Consider the following 24,061-nt stretch of genomic DNA (forward strand, 5'->3'; position numbering starts at 1 on the left):
TATCCCATAAGTAACACCGAGGATTACATTCCACGAGTTTCCCCATAAAATTTTGTTTTACGTCTTGAGTGTTATGTTTAATCCCTTTATCAGTCGATCCCAGTTTTATGGCCTCGCTCACTTCGTCTATGTGACATTTAGCCAAAGAGTAGTCCGGTATATAGAAGCTATATTAGGCCATTTGAACGGGATCTGCCTTATTCTAAGTACACTGATAAAGATTAAAGGCGGCTCCTAAGGAGGACATCTTTAGAATTTACAGTCTATGTATGGTGTGTCAAACCAAATGCTTATTCTATGATGTCATTTTGTTGTATCCATCATCTATGCAGACTCAACAAAACCAATTCAGAGGCTCTCAGGGTGCAGGAAAAGAGCTAAACAATGTCCACTCAGCTATAGCTTGGTGTAGACATAGATCAAGTATTGCCCGAACAACGAAGCAGAACTGCGAACGATAGCAATGAGCCGTATCGCCGGCGCACTGTGATGCACCGAGTATTCAAAGCGTCGTCATCACCGTCATCTGTCTCCGCGAGGTTGCCGGTCGGTCATTAGCTGGAGGAGGAGGAGCGGGTTGTGTAGCTCATCCCTGATGGGGATTAACGAGTTTTCTTCAAGACGCTTGCACGGTCTGAGGCAATCTGTTGGCACGGCTCCACAGAGATAAGTGATTGGCTATCGATTCGCTGTGGCCCTAATCTACTTACCTGCCAGCCTCTGCACGGAGACACGGCAGGGGACTGCAGGCCTCTGAAGGTGACCTACTGCGAAGGTAGTCAGACCCGAGGAACAATGGCAATCGCTCAAGACCAAGATTCCATTTGGTTTCTGCTAGTGTCCAGATTCACAGCCTGTTCCACATCGAGTAGAGAGGGAGATATTTCTGTTCTGCAATTGTCTTCCACACTTGATACCGTCACACTGCATTGGCCGGTTATTACCGGGTCAATGTTGGGCCACAGAAGATACTGTAGCAGGTGCTACATGTATAGGCCAACATTTTTGCTAGCCCCACCACATGCTAAAACGTAAGACACACTAACGCGCTCGCACATAGACACGCGTTCACTTGCACGAAGACACACCCGCACAACAAACACACTTTCCCCTTCTCCAACACCTTTGCAGCTGTTAGCCGTGGCGTTGTTTTTGCTTGAATGGAATAGTGTTCAAAGCACTTCAGGCTCTCATCGGAGACACCAGGAGTATCTCAGCTAGCTGATTGGGGAAAAGTAAATCCGGGTGGCAGTCAGCCAGGCAGGGTGACAAGGGGCGTTCAAGTGTGCTCTTGCTATCTGAGAGGAGATGTCGTTTTTCATCATACTAATCCCTACCACCAACCAACACCATCAACAGACTGTGCAGATGTAGCAGTTAGAATCCCATCCTTTGTTCTTTACTATTATCACCTTGTCCTTAGCCAACCCCGGCCCTGTGACTGGCGAACCGCTGCCTTCTCTAACCTGTTGTCTGTCAGGGGCTTTGGTGCTTTGGCTCCCTGCCAGGTTCGGATCTGTTTTTTTGCTAGGGATGGATCTGGCTTTGGGATATGTGTCTCCAGGCCCAGAGGTGAGCAGGATTAAAACCAGCCACTGGTCTTTATCCCAACACTGTCAGGAGAGGCTGCTTAAAGCCGCTAATACCTTAGTGGAGGCTTTGATGGGAAGCACTGGCAGGCATGCCAGCAATACATAAGCGGTAGGGAGGGTGTGTGTGTGTATGTATGTTTGTGTGTGTGTGTGTGTGTTTGTGTGTGTGTCAGTGTGTGTATCTAAATGCCCCATAACGGTTTGTTAATGAGGGGAATGGCTTTTCTCACTGTCGTTGTCAGTCTGTGTACGAGAGCTGTAGATATCCATGGTACACGCCTTTATCAGCAGCTTCCACAGACAGCTACCACCTCTGACAGCTAACATACCAGGAGCACCCTTCTGCACATTTATTCTCACATGGATTACGTCCCAGGGAGTCAAACTGTAGCCTTGACCCAAAAGGTGGGAGAGAAGCTTCCGAAGCAGCTATGTGAGACATGCAGAGTTTGTGAAGCATTCTTTGGGTCTCATAGCATAAGCTTTGTTTCAAAGTGTAATCTGTAACCAAAGTGTTTCTGCTTTAAGTATACACTCACTACTCACTCTAAGAAAGAAACTTGGCAGGCGTGAAATAAGCTTCCGAGGTGCGAGAGACAAATCCACTATGTTGTCATGCAGAAGGTCATTGTCGCTTTATGGTGCTATGTTGTACATTTGAATCAAAACTACCTTTATTCACTGCTGCACATTCATACCTGCTCAGCATTTTACTTGGTGTCATGGTTCAACTATTAGTAGACAACATTATAGAGACCAATGAGGTAATATGGTAGATGGCACAATGATTCTCTACTCTATTCAGTTCAGGGTTTTTATAGCAGAAATTCAGTGAACTGTGTAGAATTTTAGCAACCAGGGAATTACAGAGGGGTTTTTCTTCTCCCTGCATCTACATAGAAGCTTATACTGAAACTGCACAAGTGAATGTGTAAATCAACTGTAAATTCATGAATATTATGTTACATCTCATATATGTCAGCTGTGCATCAATATAGTGTTTTTTGTCCCTATATGTTATTTACGACCAGCAGCATCATTACACCAAGTAGAATTCTGGATATGTGGAATTGGAGTAGACAGAATTATACTCGCATAACTATACATGCAAAAGCATTTCAGCTCCAAATAAGCCATATATGGGGTTTATAGTGATATAGTGATATGAGGTCATATGAGTCATTGTTTCTTGTAGCGTGTCTGTGGGCCTCAGGACCTCTCAGTGTTGTGTCTGCTGACAACGCAGGCATGTAAACAGCCAACTTAGGGCTGCCTGTATGTGTGTTTATATGTGTGTGTGTATGTGGAGGGGGGAGGGGTTCGGAGAAGTGGTTGAATCTACTCTTTCAGCTTGAGAAAAGTGTTCTTTCTCTCTTTGTAAGAAACCTCTCCTAGTATTTAGAGCTTCTGACCATTTCTAGATGGAATTCCTGAGCCAGGAGTTGGTTGCACCTGAGCAGGACAGTTAACCCCTATTGGTGACCCCTAGTGGTGACCCCTATTGGTGACCCCTAGTGGTGACCCCTAATGGCTCCCTGGGTGCTCAGCGGTGCACCACCAAGGGGTTGGGTTAAAAACATACATTAAATGTGGCCTTATGTGACTACTTTTTAATTCAGCACGGTGGCCAAGACCATACACCGGTTTAACAGGACAGGTTCCACTTAGAACAGGCCTCGCCATATCGACCAAAGAAGTTGAGTGCACATGCTCAGCGTCATATACAGAGGTTGCCTTTGGGAAATAGACGTATGAGTGCTGCCAGCATTGCTGCAGAGGTTGAAGGGGTGGGGGGGTCAGCCTGTCAGTGCTCAGACCATACGCCACACACTGCATCAAATTGGTCTGCATGGCTGTTGTCCCAGAAGGATGCCTCTTCTAAAGATGATGCACAAGAAAGCCCGCAAACAGTTTGCTGAAGACAAGCAGACTAAGGACATGGATTACTGGAATCATGTCCTGTGGTCTGATGAGACCAAGATAAACTTATTTGGTTCAGATGGTGTCAAGCGTGTGTGGTGGCAACCAGGTGAGGAGTACAAAGACGTGTGTCTAGCCTACAGGCAAGCATGGTGGTGGGAGTGTCATGGTCTGGGGCTGCATGAGTGCTGCCGGCACTGGGGAGCTACAGTTCATTGAGGGAACTATGAATGTACTGTGACATACTGAAGCAGAGCATGATCCCCTCCCTGGGCTGCAGGGCAGTATTCCAACATGATAACGACCCCAAACACACCTCCAAGACGACCACTGCTTTGCTAAAGAAGCTGAGGGTAAAGGTGATGGACTGGCCAAGCATGTCTCCAGACCTAAACCCTATTTAGCATCTGTGCGGCATTCTCAAACGAAAGGTGGAGGAGCACATGGTCTCTAACATCCACCAGCTCCGTGATGCCGTCATGAAGGAGTGGCAACCTGTGAAGCTCTGGTGAACTCCATGCCCAAGAGGGTGCTGGAAAATGATGGTGGCCACACAAAATATTGACACTTTGGGCCCAATTTGGACATTTTCACTTAGGGGTGTACTCACCTTTGTTGCCAGTGGTTTACACATCAATGGCTGTGTGTTGTGTTATTTTGAGGGGACAGCACATTTACACATATACAAGCTTTACACTCACTACTTTACATTGTAGCAGTGTCATTTCCTCAGTGTTGTCACATGAACAGATATAATCAAACATTTACAAAAATGTGAGGGGTGTACTCACTTTTGTGAGATACAGTACATGCATAGACATTCTAAACTGGGACACTGAAACTACACACTGGAAGATGACCCCTACAGTGTGAATGGAAACAGTGTCCATCTGGCAGAGAGACAGTCTTGTTACAAACAGAATTTTTTACCTGTTTGGAGCAGCCCTCACTCCCAGTGTTCTTCACTCACTCACTCCTTCACCCACTCACTCCCTCACTAACATTCTTCTTCACTCACTCCTTCACTCATTTACTCTCTCACTCACTCTCTTCACTTCCTCATTGCCTCAGGTCCCAGGGGTAATGGAGGTACAGTTATTGGACCAGACCCAATGGAAAGTGGAGCTCCATTTCAACAGCTCCATGGTAACCATGAGTGACAATTGGGAAATTTAGAAGTACAACCTCTTTGTAATTTACACCTGTATGTCTATAAAGCTAGGGTGTCTTGTTTGACAACAGGTATTCTTTAATCCGTCCTGCCATCAAGTGTTAAAGCATACAAATGGGAATTATTTGAACAGCATCACATTAAGTATGGTGTTAAAAGTTTTCTAACGTCCTGGAAAATAAATAATATAGCCTACTGCTTGAATCAGTGGTGTTAGAATTGGATCAGAACAGAAACAATTAAGTTTGACTACTAACCACACTCAGAATTAATGTTTGTCAGCTACTGTACCTATCAGAAGCCCCAGGATTCTTAAGCCCTTAAAATATCTTGACCCCTCAAACTCAATGCTGTACCACTAAGCCAGTTCCACTCAATTTCTTCATTGCAACCCTTTAATCAGGGGCTGAATCTTAAATTGCATACGTGCATACTATATAATATGCCAGATTAGTATGCAAAAAGATTAGTAAGTCTCAACCCCTAGTACGCTGAAAATAGTATGCCAAAAGTTCCCGGATGGTCTACTATTTCTGGTGGATTTTCGAAGTATGCGTCCTTGCGAGATTTTTGGGGTAATGTAGACCACAACCTCTAGTGCTGAGTAAAAGAGGAGGGGTTTCCACGATTCTCTCATCTTTTCACCGGACGAAAAAGTCAGTTATCATCACCAGAGGGTAAACACAAATACTGTCACCTTGCCAGCTAAGGAATACTACATACATTGCATTTCAAGCTTCTCTCATTGACACAAATTCAAAACAGCTGCAAACACTGGTTGATGTTACTGTAGCTAGCTAGCAACGTCAGGTAACCGCTAGCTAACATAAAGTGTGACCTGTAATGCAATGCAGCAAAAATTAAGGCTGGTGAAGGTTATAAATGTGTTTTATTGTACTGTGTGGTGGAAGTAAAGAAATGTTTAACATATTCTATGTTTGAACTACTTACTGAAATCCAACCACCAACGACCTACTCTGTCAGATTCCCACCCAAGCAAACTGTAGTGTTGCCAACTCTCACGAGTCAAACAAGCAACCGCAGCTTCAAAAACAAGCCCAAAACAAGCCCAATACCGTTATAGCGTGTTACGGTCAATTAACCTGTAACAGTTTGAACCGCAGACCATGTATTTTAACATGGCAAAGAATTGTTTACAAAAAACAATCAAACATCAACAACACGTATATGGGCAGGCACCATTCACTCATCTGATCACCTGTGAGCAGAATGTGAGAGGAGAGATGGAAAACGAGGGGACAGGAGCACTAAGGGGCAGCGTAAAATACATTAGTACCATATGTATCTAGTATTAGTAGGCTATATATATACACACACACACACATATACACACACACACACACACACACATACATATAAGTAGATTATGTTATGCTTGTTTTTTGCTATAGACTGTAATAATAGATTCTGCTTTGCAGTATCTGCACAGAGCTTTACTGTGATCATGGACCACTTGATGTACACAGTCTTTGTTGCACTTTTTGCCATACTTGGACCACTTTGTAGGCGGCATCGTATATTAAATGTATATTATTGCCATACTTGCCATAGGCCTATGTATAATTTCAATACCACCACCAATATTGCTGCTAGTTTACAGTACTCTTTTTTTAAACTGCTGTATATTATTGCTTTCTCTTCTTGATATATTCTTGCTGTGTATATATTTTTCTTCTTAATTCTCACTACGTAGTTGAAGTGTGCTCTCATATTCATTAGCTTATTACACTCATATGTATCTATAATATTCAATAATTCTACCAAATTGCTATGTATATTACTGCCTTACTTGCCATATATATAATAAATAATAGGCTAATGCCAGATTGCTGCTAGTTTACAGTACCCTCTTTTAAACTACTGCTAGTGTGCAGTGTTATGTATAGTGTTGCTTTATTTATTTTTGTCTGGCTATATTTTTGCTTATTTATTCTTCTTAACTCTCACAAATTAGTTCTCGTGTGCCATGTCAGAATAATTTAATTGTTCAGGATGACTCTGTGACTCTTACTGACAAATAAACGTTGAAACGTGTAACATCGCTTGGAAAGATCCAAGTGGGGATTTGTGGTAGAGCGAATTGCACTGCAGCACTTCCATTATTGTGAGGCTGTGAGCAGACAGTGTCAATCAATGCATTTAAGGAAAGTAGCGAGCACAGGTGCCTTCATTGCGTCATATTAATATTATAAAAATTACATAGTTATGCTCACAGTGATATATTCTGGGGGGACAAATCATAGGACGTGTCCCCCCGGGGATTTCCGCCTATAGTTGTGCCATGAAATTAAATAGTTTGGTCATTGTGGATCTCGTCTTCAATCTCGCTAGCAATTGTGCCATTATTATGACTACAGGTAGTAGGTCTACTGGCTAATAAGCTATTAAAAAGGCCAGTGGCAAAAGACGTACAGTTCATAGATGCTATTTGTGGTGGAAGTAAACTTCATAAGAAACGTTAGTCTGTTTAACACAATGATTAATGGTGTCTAGCTTCACAATATCCTCCAATGTTGAGATGCAATTTTATGACGAGGTATTATATCCCTAACGATCCCAATACTGGCGTACTAGCTTACTATCTACTAAACAGTACGTACTACAACATCATCCGCTAAGTATGTACTTGTAGTACGTAGTATGCGATTTGAGATTTAGACAGGGACTTATTTAGATCTGGGACACCATGAGTAGGACACCTCATAGGTCAGAGTTGAATACCCCCGTTCTAGACTTGTCTTTAGAACTTCAGACAATCTCACAGAAATTATTGGTTTGTTTACACACTTCAGGGGGAAAAAACAGAAGCCAGCTAACACAGTCTCTTAAGAAGCTGCTCTTTTTATTGTCCTAATGTATCTATGTTAAAACAGTCTGGTGAAGGGGCCTATTTCACTGCATTCATTTTTCAATACACTAACGTTCTGTTCGCATGCAGTGAAATAAATGTAAGACAGGTGACACATTGCAATAAATTAGCATATAATTTACAATTAGAAGAAAAAAAAAATAGTAACAGTGTACCAACATTAATACTGAATATAAAATATATGCAACTAATCAAATAATGTTTCTTCTTTTTCATTTTCTTGCACTTGAAATTACAGGGTAAAGCAATGTGACATTCATAACATCCAAGTTCACAGCTATGAGGACCAGTTGGATTGAGAATCTTCTAAAGTCTCTCTCAGTCTGTCTGTCCGTTTGTCTGGCTGTCTTTAGGCTCTGTGTCCCAATGCCTGTAAACGGTTACTTCAAGCCTTGAGAAGCCTCTAGTAACAGCTCTTGAAAAAGCCCCAGCATGTCGAGTTCAGTACAGTTCCAATGCTTTCGTTCTTATCGTCCACTAATGTCCAATCATCCTGGTTCAAAGTAAAATCTCCAAATATTAGATCACGGGCATAACATCTTTAGTTACTCTGGAAGTGGCTACCAAAAAGTAGCAGCAGCAAAACAAAAGTAGCACAGTCGTTGTGTGATTTTTGCAGTCCCCATGTGGTCTGAATGTGGCTCCTAAATTGTCTTTCCCATTGGTCTAGGGAGGTCAAGTCAAGTCCAACCGGATTACCCTCCACAGCATGTCTCCATCTGGACCTGGGACTTTACCGATGGTTCCTTTTCACCACCACAACCAACGGCAGCAGCAATGTCCATTGGATAAGTTGTATACTTGGAGAATCCTTTACAGCCCTGGGAGTAATACAGGATAACTGACTGGAAGTCCATGTGTGGGTCAAGGGGTTACAGGTGGAGGTGGGAGGTTACTCCACAGGACTACATTGACAATAAATGTTCCCAGTGTGAGGTAAGAAATCACTTTAAACATCAGTATAAGCCAACATAGATATCATTGTCTCAATACATATTGCTTGGTTAAAGTAATTATTGAGGATTGGGAGTGAAAGCACTCTTTCTACAGCACCATGGGACAAAAAGACAGGGAGAAGAGCCCGGGATAGGGCAAGAAGAAGCCAGGAAAAGGCCTCCCACTTGAAGAGGAAACTAGGAGGCGGCTACGGAAAAAAACAGTACTCCACCGGAATAAAAAACGGAAAAAAAGCACCATGGAGTTGCATAATATTCCGTTGTTTGTTCTCCCTCCGGAGAGTGGAAGAGGGGAGCAGAAGGGGAGGGTGGGTGAGCGGGGTGACACTGTCTGGAGGTAGTCTGTCTGGGGGAGACTGGATCTACGTGGTCTGGCAACACATTGTGGTCTGCTGGGAGGGACGTGTGTGCGTGCGGCTTTCAGAACTGGCCCTTCACTTAACGCCAGTCACAGGCCTGGAGAGGCAGGGAGCTCTTCCCACGCTGGTGAAATCTCTGCACTAGACCCAGTTAAAAGGCTGATACTGAGACCAACCAGATTTGATAACCTTATAGTTCACTAATAGTTCATCTCCAATGTATTTTTCTTTCTCCACAGAAGGCTAATCAGACATGTATCACAGACGCATGATAACCATAACACTGACTAGCGCTAACGTCTGTCAGTAGAATCCTTTTTCCGATACAGTACATTTTGCAATATTAGCATTTTCTTTTTAAATGTTCTGGCACAAAGTGAGTTTTGTTTAGAACTAAGGCAACCTTACTTCGGAAAAGAGAAACGGAAACAGACGGAAAGAGAAAACAGAAAAGTTTTGCCCAGTACTTTTGTTATTGTTCAGCTCTTCCGATAACATGGAAGTAGAAAATACATTTATTCCTGTTCCGGCACAGAACATATATGACCTCTGTTGTCCCATTGGCCTCCAGGCCAGCGCTAACAAAATGTGGTCCAATCACCTTACCCTAACCCTAATCACAGTCAAACACTTGTTGTTGATGACTGCTTGAACAGGAGTTCTTACAGGTCTGGTTGGGTTTTTTGATGGGGAGTGTTTGGGTGCAATTCATGGAATATTCACACACACACACACACACACACACAATAGCACTCTGAAGCCAAATTTCTCCTGTCCAAATAGCACCAATATGACCGGCCCCACCCCCCACCACTCTTATGCTACACCCCCCCCCCCCAAACCCCACCCCCTTCGTTGCTTCTGTTCGGTGTGTAATGTGTCCAGCACTTTGGATTAAAAAAACAACAACACAATAGACAATAAAAGAATACAAATAATATTAATTATTATTATTATTATAATAAAAATAACATCAGTTAAAAATAATCCTTGAAGGTTCCCACTTCATAGAAGTGACAGTAATAAAGGTGCCAGCGTGTCCGCTGGGTAGTGGTTAGGTTTCCACGGTGATGGGGTTGAGTGGAGCGGGTGTGATGAACAGCTGAATCCTTCTTCTCCTCCGTCACTCTCTCCCCCTGGTCTTGGTGTGTTTTTAGTCTGCCTGTTGTCTGCCTCTATCTCTTTCTCTTCCAGCTCTCTCTTCCTCTCTGGTTCCCTCTCTCTTTGGTTCAGTGTCCTTGGCAGGTCTTACAGCACATCTGTCTGAAGTACGCACGGCTGCAGAACTTGAACTTCAGCACCAGTGGGCAATACGCCACTTTGTTTACGTCTTTGCATTCTAGAGAGAAAAATAGAATGATACCAAAGTTAGACTGACAACTACATAAAGGAGGCCAAGAGGAGGGAACCAAGTGAACGACAATGTCTATGAACTACGGTAACTTAAGAGTTAGTCCCTAAGATTTAGGTTCAGTTTAAGCATAAAGGCTAGGTTATTGAGGTTAAGGTTAGGGGTACAATTCGGTTTTTCTCACCTTAATTTATGTGTGTGTGGACCATACTACGACAGGTTTGTGTGTGTGCGTGGTAGAGAGGGAGATCCATGCCTAGGTGTACAAGGGAGGACCAGAAGTCCCTTCAAAGGACCCCTAAAGATTGTTTGTCAGGTCTTACTAGGGAAGATGCGATTTTAGGATTAGGGGTTCAGTGAAAAGTTTATAATTGGGTATAGTTTTAGATATGTGGTTACTGTAAAGTTCAGGCACTATCAGCATTATTAGGTTTAGGGTTGGGTGTTAGGTTCAGACATAAAAGTAAGATTGAGTTTTAGGGTTAGATTATGGTTAGGTTTAGGGCTAGGGAATAGAAAACAAGGATTTCTGGGTCAAGGTAATGGTCCCCCCCCCCCCCCAACAACAGAAAGACAAACGTGAGTGTATGTGGTTAGGATAATGTAGGTACGGTTTCGGATTGGTAACATTTTTTTTTTTTAAGGCAGTCAACATTGGTCCCGATTTAGATAGCTAGATGTGTGTGTGTGTTTGTGTGTGTGTGTATGTATGTGTATGCATGCTCGTCTACTGCTACTGTGTTGTAATGTTGTAATATCGCTTTTCTATAAAAATGTATTGAATTCCAAACCAGTGTTCCTTAACCTCTGGGCTCACATATAGTCATCTGGCAACTATTTAGTAAGTTCTCAGCTGTTCGTTTTAATACAAGCGGTCCTCCAAGCCTGTCACTGGTTAAAAGATGGATTAGAAACAGTGTGGACTATTCCAAGTTTCTCTTTTCTCTGACTGGTCCTAATAAATCTCCTCTCCATGTCTCTGTGTAATGGTATGTTCTGTCTGATTGATGTAATAGTATGTTACAGTTGATGGATGGCCTGAGTCTCTCTTCACTCCTCTCTTTCTCTCTTTGTCTTTCTCTACGTTCCCTGTATTCTCTCTCCCTCTCTCGCACTTTCTCTGTCAGTGCTATATGTTTAAGAAGAACATACCCTCCTAAAGGAATGTCTGGTGTCTTGAAGACGAGACGTGTGCAGTCCATCTTCTGATAAGGATTATTCATGATGCTCTTACTCATCAGTATGTGCAAAATCAGCATATTTCTCCTCTTGCTAATCAATCCTGGATTTTGGATGATTCTGAAAATGGGTTCTTCTGCCTCTTTACAGATCAGTAATCGTAGGCAACCATACAAACTTTGAATACTTAACATTTTTGTTGAAAAGTGAAAAGCGGTAACAAAAATGTTATGTAATGTTTCGCTGATTTGCAGATAACTTTTTGGGAAATGTAAAGGGAGACATTTGTCTCACATACTTTGTATGGCCTTGTTAAACTCCTAACCTGTAATAGTGTTGTACAGAGATGTCTCTCCCGACACCTGACAATGTAATTCAGCACAGACGCACAAAGCATAATCTACACTAAGACAGATGCTGGCCTGATTTACTGATGGGGATCACACACACACAGTTAGGTGGATGAGTAGAGCACAGCCTCTAGATGCCTCATCACGATCACAGTCTTTTGCCTTATTAGGCTTTGACGTGGACCCACGGCCCACGGACTGGGAGGGACAGAGGGAGACATTCTCTCCCGTGCCGTCTGTCTCCCTGTCCTTCTTTCCTCTGGTGCGGGACAATTAGCTTGAAGCTAATGCCATTAGCATCCACACGCACACCCTTCAGAGTCTCTATTCAAGCCGTGTGAACGTGTGGGCGGGTCCCTACCCATTTTGACAGAGAGCCATACAGATTGGTCCAGCAGCCAACTCAACCGTACCAGAAAGAGTCACATATTGGCCTCTGGAAAAGTTGTATCTGCCCAATGTGTTTGTTCTGGAGTCTGGGATGAAGGTCTGATAATGGGATGTCTAAATCGGTGGATCAGGGTGTGTGTGTTCCTGTGCTTACCGTCGCCGTTGGCGATGGGTATGGCGTCACACTTGCTCTCACACTGTTGCATGGTGGGGGGTCGGAGCGTCTCTGCACATTCACTGGAGAGCTGGCCCGTGTAGGAGAGACACTGCACCGTCCGGATCTGCTGGCCCAGCCCGCACTGCGCAGAACACTGTTGAAACACACACACCTTATAAATCACACTGCCTCGCCAAACCCTGAAACATGCTAACGTTATTAAGCACCTACTGCAGAACACTCAGCACTACTAAGCCCCGCGCCCAGTCTGTGTGTTCTGCCTAGTTACTGGGTCATCACAAAGCCTGGCCCGGAAACACTTAGAACGTTTACTGACAAGAGGAAGAGCCTCTCCGACTCGCTGGGCCAAGCCAAACTTGGCTTAGCCTGACTGTGCAGATTCGCACTGTCCACTGTCACCTTCACAGCGAACACTCAACGCTTCTGACTAATCACTACGGATACGGTACTCATCCTATTAAAAAAGGTAAGACGGGGGGGTGAGCTGAATACCTAAAGTAGAATGGCCTTGCTGAACTGTTGAGGGACTGAGTGTGACCACATACACACAAACGTACATCTCACACACACACCTATGGAAATAGACTACCTTCTACATAAGGACACAGGTGACTCATTAGGTCTTTGGTTCAGAAGGCGTTCTGTGGCATTACTTTAAGTTGTTGGCACAGAAACGGTCCTCTCTGTAATTAGAATGATCAGATCAGTTGTTGCTATGGGAGAGGGCAGAACTCCTATGAGACCTCTCTGAAGGTGTCCTTGCTTAAATGGTTCTCTACTATCCAGTTGACTCTGGAGTGTCTCGGAGGCACTGTAATAGTAATTATTTAATGGTCAACGGTGAGACTACAGTTGGCTGGTCTGTATTAGAGTGGAGAGATGTTGGCTCCCGGACAGAGACACAAGAGACCCTACTGTGTTGCATCAGCATTAAACATATAACTAACTACATCAGCCAGGATTATCAGTCCAATTCAACAGTTCTCTTATAAAGGGATTTGTCAGTACTGTAGAAAAAAAATATTATTTTGTATTTCATTTTAATAGGCTTATTTCTTTTAGGTTGATCGCATTGACCTGGGGAGCAATTAACGTTTTCACCTTGCTGGCTCTTGGATTCGATCTAGCATCCGTTCGGTCCATAAACTTACTGGTAACATAGAAAGACAGATGATGGAACTCTTCACTGGTGTTCCAATCTCAACTCAGAATCAGACTGAGCATCTGACCAATTACACAATACTTTACTTTGGTGTTTACTAAGATTATATAGTGGCCTTATCCGTTTGTGGCAGGATGGCAAAATTCCAGAAGTCCAAGGTTATAGGTCATGGGCTCTGGTCCCAGGTTCTCACATAACCCATGTGCACCCTCACACAGAAACAACAATACCCTGCAGTCCCTGTTGAATCACAAGGCAGTAACCCCTGGCCCCTGAGTGCCCAGGGACTCAACAGTTAATCTCTCAGTGGCCCCATCAAACAGCAAGGTCAGTCTCACCAAGGCCCAAGGTTAAAGCCTAATATATATACCAGTAACACAACAGCTTTCAGTCTGTTTGGGCTATGGACTTTCTCACACACTGGCCTAGGAGAGATGGATCTGTCTTATTCTTTCCCACTTCACATTGGCCCATTTCTCTTCTCCCTCCTACCCTCCCTGCCTCCCGTCTTTCACTCCCTAATCTTTCTGCCTCAACTCAAATCTCTGCGCTCCATGGGCTATAGAAAGATTGTCGCCATAGTAGGGTTTCACTCTGAAGGTCAAAAAGTCACTGGTTCAAATCCCACTTAAGACCCTTCATTGACATAGGCCATCTGTCAGGGCTGGTTTGGCCACTAATAAAGTCAGTCTAATTGAAAGGGGATGACATGCAGGCCAGATCAGAAAGGGGGGAGGTAAAACTGGTGGCCCGGTGGGCACCGGGGTCAGACATACGGTGACAGGGTGGCAGACATTTGACTGGGGCCGCTCATCACAAAGTCACAAACACACAGGCACTCATCCACAGAAACACAGGTTGGACAGGCCTGGGCAGGTTCAACAGGGCAGATTTATGACGGTGAATTCAGTTGCCTAAATAGACCATAACAGGAGATTTGGTGCCTATTACAATAGTTTACATTTTACTAACAGTTTACCTATTAGAATTATTTTAAAAATGTCTGATTGTGTCTTCATATATTTATATTATTTTGTATGCATTTAATTTCTGTAATGTTTTAGTAACTTTTTTTTGTGTTCCTTTAATATTCATTTTTAACATTTTCATGGTGAGCAATGGAACCCAAGAAGACTAGCTGTTAAACAGGTGTCAGTAAAATTTGGATTCAAATGAACTTACTACATATTGCCTTGAGATCCCCATATCAAGGTGTATCTAAGTAACAAAGGTAAATGCAAAAGCCAGAGAAAGCTCTTATTTCTTAACTGTGATCTGATCATACCTGTCCCCATTCCCCCGGGATCCATCTCGGGGGTGGACAGCGTCCCAGACTGCAGCGAATTCTGCTGGGGGGCTTGTTGTGAGAGGGACAGTGGGGGTGAGGGAAGGTCTTGGCCAGATCGCTGCTCTTACACAGAACAATACGGTGCTTGAAGCCAGGGCCACATCTGGGTGTACACTGAGGACAGAAGAGACACAAGAGCTCAATAAAACAATATAAAAAGCCCCCCCCTTTTTTTTAAAAGCCCTACACCACCCAAAACACACATAACAACGCACATACCAGTTTTACTTACTCAAACATGTTCTGAGGGCAGAAAGAAATGTGAATGGTACAGGCGAACATCCAATCGAAATGGAGATGAGGCGGTGCTCATGAACACTTCAAATTACATCAAGAAGCGTGCAATTCGGCTAACGTCTGTGAATTAAATTCATCATTTTGTTTAAGAATGTATATTTGGCCTTGAAGTGGCAAATCCAATTGTCCCACTAGGGATTCAAATGTATGTTTATCTATATTATAATTTTCTATTATTCAAATACTTTTTCCAATGAATTAAAATGTGTTAAAACACCAAAGAGAAAATAATATCCAATCATATGTTTTCTTTGGTGGCCTCTGGATAAACAAAATCTAGCTGGGCCCTAAGTATTTGGAACCTGCCAAAAAACTGTAACAGAGCAGCATTTTAGAATGACAGTAGAATCAAATCATCACAATTTTTCTTTAATTCAAACATTCACAATTTAACTTACATTTTTTTATTTTAGTTTTGGAGAAGGAAAATGACACACTAGGACATCTAGATAGCACACAGACACATCAGTAACTGGGAGCCAACAGCCAGCATTTGCCTTGTTTTGAGTTAACTAACAATAGAGGCCACTCTAGTAAGTGTTTTCAACAATTATGTTGGCTAATTTGTTAACATCTGCTTTTCCAAAAGGAACTTTCAACAAGAAGTTGTTTCAAATGATCGTCTTGTAAGCGTCACAGTTTTTTTGCAGCTTGCTAGGACTTTTCCACTTTAGATTTTTTAAATAAAAATGGATTTAATCAGGAGTTTTTGACACTTTTCAACTCAAATAAAGCCCATAATGTCAAAGTGAAAATAAATTGCTAATATAATACAAAAAACATTTCTGAGGTATTCACCTGCTTTGCTGGGACACACCTGAATGACCTGTGATGAAACCAAATGTCTTTAGAGGTCATGTAATTACTTGAATGGAATCCACCTGTGTGCAATTATGGTGTTTATTGGTCTCTCAGAGGACCCACAGGTGGTTTGTATCATTTCTAATAAAAAACGACATCATGGAGACAAAGGATCAATCAAAGCAGATTCCGAATAAGGTTCTTCAACAGCACCAATCAGGGGTAGGATATAAGAATCTGTCTGGAACAGGTTGTCCTCAAAAACGGAGTATCCGAGCAAGAAGAGCGTTAGTAAGGGAGAACACCAAGAGGCTGACTCTAAAGGATTTACAGTCTTCCGTGACTGAGCTGGGAGACACTGTTGATACTGCAACAATAGCCCAGGTGCTTCACAAAAGTGACAAAAAGAAAGTCACTGTTGAAAAAACGTACATTAAATCTCAGCTACAGTTTGCCAGAAGGCATGTGGGAGACTCTGAGACCAAGCGGAAGATGATCTGTTATAAAACATTTATAAGAATATAGATGACTACCTTCCCATTTCTTTCGTGGCTACTCTGATGTCCTTTTTTTACACTGGAATGGCAGAAAGTAAAAAGGGGCCGGTCCCTCTCTTACCTCTGACCAATCCAGTGTGACCCACTGAGGGGGACAGGACTGGTTGTTGCAGGCTTCTCTTTCTATTGGTCGATGTGTCAGACAGAGGCTGTCCTCCAGGGTCTCCTCTTCAGCAGGCCCAATCTTCCTGATACACAGAACCGTTCGTGTCCGTGTCCCACCATCACACGTCTTCGCACATTCAGACCAGTCCCCGATAAACCACCTACAAGAACGCAACATTAGAACAATGGCATTCACCACAGAGTTATTAGAACAACAACAGAGCTGCCCCTTTAACTGTCACTTAAAACTGTTCTTATGGAACCATATGGCTTAGATCATCATTTATACGGCAGACAGCATTAAATACAGTATATCATAAATCGCCTGTTGTGTCAACTGTATATTCTGGTGTAAATAACACTGTTTTCTTGTACGGTATACTGCCAAGACTAATTCCCTTGAAGGGCAACACATTTCTTGAACAATGCAGCAAGCTGTCAGAACTCGGCCAGCACAGACCTCCACCCTGGGAGACGGCACAGCCCTGATTCCTCTTACATCATCCACAGGAATGTATACAGAATTTATAATGTCTCCTAACATCTGGGTCGCCTTTCATTCCCCAGCCAATGTGATGCCGGTTATTCTAAAAACAATCATGTTTACACAGTGTTGATACAGTGCTATCCCTGATTGTGGATACTTAAAGGTATGTTTGCGTTTCTGATAGAAATATCATGGAACGTGACGGTTGCAGTTCTGTTAGACACTACAATGGAGAAAAAAAAAGTCTGTCCGATGAATAGAAGACAACAAAACACGAACAACCTGAATGCACAGAAAGAGTTTGTTCCAATGTCAACCTGGACCACAACGGTTTGAAGTAATGCGTTCAAATATGTCTTTGTTGAGGATTGGGTATAACAGGCCTTATACCAGTTCATTACAGATGCCCATCAAACTGTAACCATTCAGTTTTTATATGCACCCACATACACATCACACCACTATTGGCAGACGGCCTCAGTCCATTGGCCAACTGTGTTTAATCGCTTGATTCCAAATGATTGAACTCTGTCTGACCATTCCCTCAGCCCTCGCAAATAGACTAAGCACTTTTGGCCACAGCGCACACACACGCGCGCGTGGGCGCACACGTTCAAGGACACGTGTGTGCTATCTCACATGCAGACAAGCGCACTTAAGTACACACACACACATATTATCCCTCTAGGGTTCATAAAGCGAAACTAGCCAATACAATTAAACGCAGGTGGTCATATTCAGCATTTTCATATTTTGGCATAAAATAGGTTCCAAAATAGTTAACATATGAAGTTATAAATCATTTCCATTTTATTTTAGAAATTTCTTAAAAACAAGTTTTACAGCAAGGGACTCCTGGAACGCAGATTATTATTGCATGGAATAATTGTTTTACAAAAGATGTAAGTTTCTTAACTAGCTGTGAAACTCGCTTAAATGTAGAGCTAAATGCCTGTGCAGTTGCCTGTGGTATGTTTTATCTGTTATCATGTAATGTAATGGATGTACCTTAAAACACGTTATAACATTAACATTAATGATACCCGCACGGAATTGAGCCTGAGGGTTTAACATCCCGTACTTTACTCTGACAAACCAGGAACCATCACCAGACATGAGCAACACATCAATAAGTGTCATGAACAGTCTAACTTAATAGGGCTCTGAGTGCTCATTCAAATACACCAAAGACTGAGCTCAATCCATTCAATCCATTCTATTAGTTGATGCCTGGTAGTCAGTAAGTGACATGTTGGGTTTGGTAAGAGATCTAGATCATGAGGTCAAATAGCAACATTGGAATATTATCATACAATACTGATTCATTATAGATTAGCAAGGCAAGTTTTTGTTGTAATATTGAATCTGTCTGAAGATATTTCATACTCCAGAGCAACGTTCCTTCTAAACTGCACGCGTGCAGGGCCGCGCAATACGTCCAAATATGCCACACAGAAGAAATGCCAGACCCAAAAAGTTTAACTACAGTGAGTTTGTCCAAATAATTTGCACTATAGAAAATATAAACTTAATTTATCTGATCAACATAGTACCAAAACCACTTTAAATGCAAAAAAACATACAAACTAATCTAACTTGGCCATTCACGTCTGTGATTCTTTTGTAGGCAGAGCAAGAGCGCCAATATGCCCATCTTGAACGGTCTTGAGCCATTCCCAGACCTGTGCGCCATAGCTAATCAGAGCTGCAGCAGGCCTGTATTTGTCACACGCGTCTTCTCAACCACTGACTTTGTGTTTACATGCAGTAGCAGAAGCGCAAAATGTACAGAATTAGCTAAAACGTGTTTGTTGAAGTCGCAACCTTCGCCTGAATGTTTTACTGCAAATATGTTAGTACCGCGGCGATAGTCCAACATTTAGGAACTTATACCAGTCCTTATGAATCAAGTACACAATCAGGTATTCGCTGTCTCCCTTAACGCACATCAAACATACATTACGCGAGAACCTCAGTCAGATTTAGCTAACATTTCTCAACTGTTTAATCTCGTGGTTACATTTCGCTAGCAACGAACCTGGCCGCAATGCACATACAACAATAGGAACTTATTGTCAAACTGGCACCCATTTCCTCAATGCTAATACATTGTACACGAGAGATAAATAGTAAAGTTAGGGTGACCAGACGTCCCGGTTTGTCCGGGATTGTCCCGGTTTCAAGCTGGTTGTCCCGGGTCCGTGTTGCAAGCCAAAGTTCCCGGATGTGCCTTTCTGATATATACCTGTATAGCCTATATACACTCATCTAAAGGAACACCATACTAACATTGTGTTTGACCCCCTTTCGCCTTCAGAACTGCCTTAATTCTACGTGGCATTGATTCAACAAGGTGCTGAAAGCATTCTTTAGAAATGCTGGCCCATATTGATAGGATAGCATCTCGCAGTTGATGGAGATTTGTGGGATGCACATCCAGGGCACGAAGCTCCCGTTCCACCACATCCCAAAGATGCTCTATTGGGTTGAGATCTGGTGACTGTCGGGGCCATTTCAGTACAGTGAACTCATTGTCATGTTCAAGAAACCAATTTGAAATGATTCGAGCTTTGTGACATGGTGCATTATCCTGCTGGAAGTAGCCATCAGAGGATGGGTACATGGTGGTCATAAAGGGATGGACATGGTCAGAAACAATGCTCAGGTAGGCCGTGGCATTTAAGGGGCCTAAAGTGTGCCAAGAAAACATCCCCCACACCATTACACCACCACCAGCAGCCTGCACAGTGGTAACAAGGCATGATGGATCCATGTTCTCATTCTGTTTACGCCAAATTCTGACTCTACCATCTGAATGTCTCAACAGAAATCGAGACTCAGACCAGGCAACATTCTTCCAGTCTTCAACTATCCAATTTTGGTGAGCTCGTGCAAATTGTAGCCTCTTTTTCCTATTTGTAGTGGAGATGAGTGGTACCCGGTGGGGTCTTCTGCTGTTGTAGCCCATCCGCCTCAAGGTTGTGCGTGTTGTGGCTTCACAAATGCTTGGCTGCATACCTTGGTTATAACGAGTGGTTATTTCAGTCAAAGTTGCTCTTCTATCAGCTTGAATCAGTCCGCCCATTCTCCTCTGACCACTAGCATCAACAAGGCATTTTCGCCCCCAGGACTGCCGCATTTTTCGCCCACAGGACTGCCGCATACTGGATGTTTTTCCCTTTTCACACCATTCTTTGTAAACCCTAGAAATGGTTGTGTGTGAAAATCCCAGTAACTGAGCAGATTGTGAAATACTCAGACCGGCCCGTCTGGCACCAACAACCATGCCACGCTCAAAATTGCTTAAATCACCTTTCTTTCCCATTTTGACGTTCAGTTTGAAGTTCAGGAGATTGTCTTGACCAGGACCACACCCCTAAATGCATTGAAGCAACTGTCATGTGATTGGTTGATTAGATAATTGCATTAATGAGAAATTGAACAGGTGTTCCTAATAATCCTTTAGGTGAGTGTATATATGAAAATTCCATAGGATTTGCTTCAATGGTTATGTCTATGGGGCACTGTTACAGGCCTAAATTATGCTCATATAGCCACATTCCCACCGACTGCTGCAGGGGGGCACATACAAAAGAGGGTTACTGGTTGGCTACTGTCTGAATCTGCAACTTGTGGGTACTGCCTTAGTGTTCACTGTAATTGTGCGTCCAAAGTTGCATCACAAGTTTTATTTTTCCGCTCTGGAGACCAGACATTTCAGAATCAGAAAGAGTTTCACAACAAACTAGGAAGGATTTTCTCAGTAACCCAAAACATTTGAGGGGACATTCCTCCACAGGCAAGGGACTCTAAGTGACCACTGTTCATTCATTACACTGTATTTTACTGCAGTCATTCTCTGCACTGTAATGTAGTGTGCTGATTTGTAGGTTACTGTACATACTCAGGGGGGCAGGGTTCGGCATTGCAGGACCTCTGGTTCTCTGGGGGTTTGCTGTCTGGGTCACAGTAGCTGTTCTGCACCACCGAGTTATCATCCAGACGTTTACATACCACTTCCTGCTTCTGGGAACCTAACACAGAAGGAGGAAGAAACACAACACCCAGCTATCATCACCTCCGGCCTATCACTGTACAATGAAGCACACAGAAAGGATACAAACACACACACACACACAACACCCACTTCACTGACTTAACGTCTGATTCCTGAAAATGTATGAAAACACAACACCAAAATCACCTTTTGGTTCTCCTGCACAGGAGCCAGAGAGCAGCAGGCAGTCCGCAGGGTTCAGAGTGTCAGAATGCTGTGTGTCTGGGTGGAGACGTAAGGTATGGTTTCAGCTGCTAGTAGCCCCAGACGTGTAAATGTCTGTAGCCTTGCAGGATTTCTTGGCAAATCACTTTTACAGAGATGCAGGTCTTTACTTTGGCTGCTGATGCAGGATGAGGGCTACTGTATTGCTGTCACCCAACCCTGTGTGTGTGTGTGTGTATGTATGTGTGTATGTATGTGTGTGTGTTTGCGTGTTTGTGCGTGCATCTGTATGGTGTCTTATAGTCCCTTGTAAAGGCAATTGTAAAGTGGTTTTAACACCATTATTGGAGCTGACCAACGGGTTGATTCTAGAGTAACATGCTTGGAGAGAGGAGTGAAACTGAAGTGGCCAGGTTGTCAGAAAATGTTTTTAACAGGTTTTTATGAGCACAGAGATGCTTTAATTTCAACTTCCTGATTAGCAGCGTCAGCTAAATTCACCAGCTATATTATACAAGGCTCCCATCCAAAATGTAAAGATCTGTTATGGTGATTTTGATACTTTTTTAAGTGCTGCTTGAAAGCCAATAGTACTGTTACAATAGTTTGATATACACTTACATATCTACACACAGTCGTGGCCAAAAGTGCTGGCACCCTTCCACTTTCTTCAAATAACTCACAATGTCTCTAAAAATGTGGTTAAATTGACTAAAATATTTGGTCTCCACAATACTTTATTTCATTTTTAATATTACAGACCCTTTGTTCTTGATTGAAAACAATACATCCTTTTAAATCTAAAATAAAAAAAATAACTGCAGAAAAATAACTGCAGTCAAGCACTTCCCATAGCCATGGATGAGCTTCCTCTACCTCTGAACTGGCGGTTTGGCCTACTCTTCTTGTGCAAACTCCTTCAGTTCTCCCAGATTTGAAGGATGCCTCTCAACTGCTGTTTTCAGATCTCTCCACAGGCTTTCAAATAAGATTTAGATCTGGACTCAAGTGTCCACATCATAACAGTCTAGTATTTTTGTCATTGAAGTGTGTTTAGGGTAATTGTCTTGCTGGAAGTCACATGACTTTTAACAGATAACCAACCTTTTGACACTGAGTTTAACATTGCACTCCAAAATGTTTTGGTATTCTCCTGATTTCATGATGCCATGCAAATGCTCATGTCACCCAGTGCCAGAGGCAGCAATGCAACCCCAAAAACATCACTAAACCTCCGCCCAATTGGACTGCGGGGAACTGTGTTCTTTTCTTTGAAGGCTTCATTTTGTTTTCTGTAAACCATTGTGATGTTGTGCTTTACCAAAAATATCTAATTTTCTCTTATCTGTCTACAGGAGATTGTCACAGAAGGATGTTCAGGTGTGTTTTGGCAAATTGCAGTCAATCTTTCATATGTCTCTATCTCAGCACTAGATTTCCAACCACACAACTTCCACTGAGTCTGAGATGCTGCCAGTTGAAAGTATCGTATGTTGTGTCTGAAGGTCAGCATGAAACTGTGTGGCAGTTGATTGAGGTACTTTCTCCACCATTTGACCAATCCTTCACTTCAATCTTCCCTCAGGTTTTCTCTGTCTTGATAACATTATGTATGCTGGAAATGAGAACATCAAGGTCTCTGTAGATGGAATTGTAGCCTTGAGATTCATGTTTGGCTACGATCTTGTATCTGACCTCAGACAATTCTCTGGTTTTCTTTTTTCCTCTATGCTCATTGCAGAACACACTGACACAAAACAGGAGAATGATTCCATCCCTCTTCAAACTGGTTGAATGAATGATTTTCATATCACAGGCACCTATAACTTACCACGGGTGAGTTAATTTCCAAAGTAAAGAGGAATCCCCTGCTTGAAATAAAAATGATTTCTAATTACTTCCAGAAGCTGTCAATAATACCAGGTGCATTTTAGGATTTCTTTGTGGAATAAGGTAGGTCTAATACATTATTCAAATCTTTGCAAAAACCACTGAAATATATATATGCATACCATTTTATTTATTTTTCATTCTGGGCAGATGCCAGGGTGTCAATAGTTTTTCCCACATCTATATAGGATACATAGGTCTTTGCTTTGGTTCTGCATAAAGATGTTTTTTCTCAAAAGTTCTCTTTATGTGTTTTTTCCTCAAATAATGCAGGCCATGCTTGACAGCTGAAGCGGAACAGTATTTATTGTTTCATAAAAGCCCATTGTTTTTGGGGGGTAAGATTATTTGGTTTTTGAGGCAGTGGTCAATATTTTGCTGTGGTTTCAGAGTTAGGAGGGTTTCATATTGTAGTAGTAGGACAAGGATTTCTGAGCAGCGGTGTTAGGCATGTCTCTTTCCCCACAGCCACTGGATCTCTGGCAAGTCAGACTATGCTAGCTAGCCCTGGTTAACCAAAAGACATGCAAAGCAGCACATTCATAGAAATTACACCATATTCATGTGCCTGGCTTAAATATGGAAAACACATATTTGTTTTTCTTAAAAGCTGAAATTACATTTAGAAAGCAATAAAGTTACAATCCTAAAAACCCATGTGGAATTATCATACTGGGTTACCCCCACAGTATTCTCCAGTATTTCTGTAAGTATTGGTTGGTCCGAATTGGAAAGACACACAAACACACAAGAAACAATGTATATCATATTCAAGAAAGCTGCTGTTGTTGGAATGATAACAATCAAAATGGCCACAGCATGTGCAGCCATACCAGATAGCTAGAACAGCACTTTT

At 42.6% G+C, this 24,061-nt stretch overlaps 1 protein-coding gene across 3 annotated transcripts in view; it reads right to left on the reverse strand.

Moving 5' to 3' along the window:
- Window positions 1-9,741: 9,741 nt before the first annotated feature.
- The window catches only part of adamts6 (ADAM metallopeptidase with thrombospondin type 1 motif, 6), a 68,269-nt gene continuing 53,949 nt past the window's right edge, over window positions 9,742-24,061 (reverse strand). For 2 of the 3 annotated variants that reach the window (XM_010863774.4, XM_034297112.1), the window contains 6 exons: window positions 21,298-21,372; window positions 20,998-21,127; window positions 16,563-16,767; window positions 14,784-14,960; window positions 12,313-12,469; window positions 9,742-10,227 (listed from right to left, as the gene is read on the reverse strand). In XM_010863774.4, coding sequence (XP_010862076.1) covers window positions 10,118-10,227; window positions 12,313-12,469; window positions 14,784-14,960; window positions 16,563-16,767; window positions 20,998-21,127; window positions 21,298-21,372 — 854 coding nt within the window. In that variant the 3' untranslated portion in view covers window positions 9,742-10,117. The remainder of the gene's footprint in view (window positions 10,228-12,312; window positions 12,470-14,783; window positions 14,961-16,562; window positions 16,768-20,997; window positions 21,128-21,297; window positions 21,373-24,061) is intronic. The other variant, XM_013137015.4, reaches the window with a different exon arrangement.

Source organism: Esox lucius, chromosome 14, assembly GCF_011004845.1.
Source record: "Esox lucius isolate fEsoLuc1 chromosome 14, fEsoLuc1.pri, whole genome shotgun sequence".
In the NCBI taxonomy this organism is placed as follows: domain Eukaryota; kingdom Metazoa; phylum Chordata; class Actinopteri; order Esociformes; family Esocidae; genus Esox; species Esox lucius.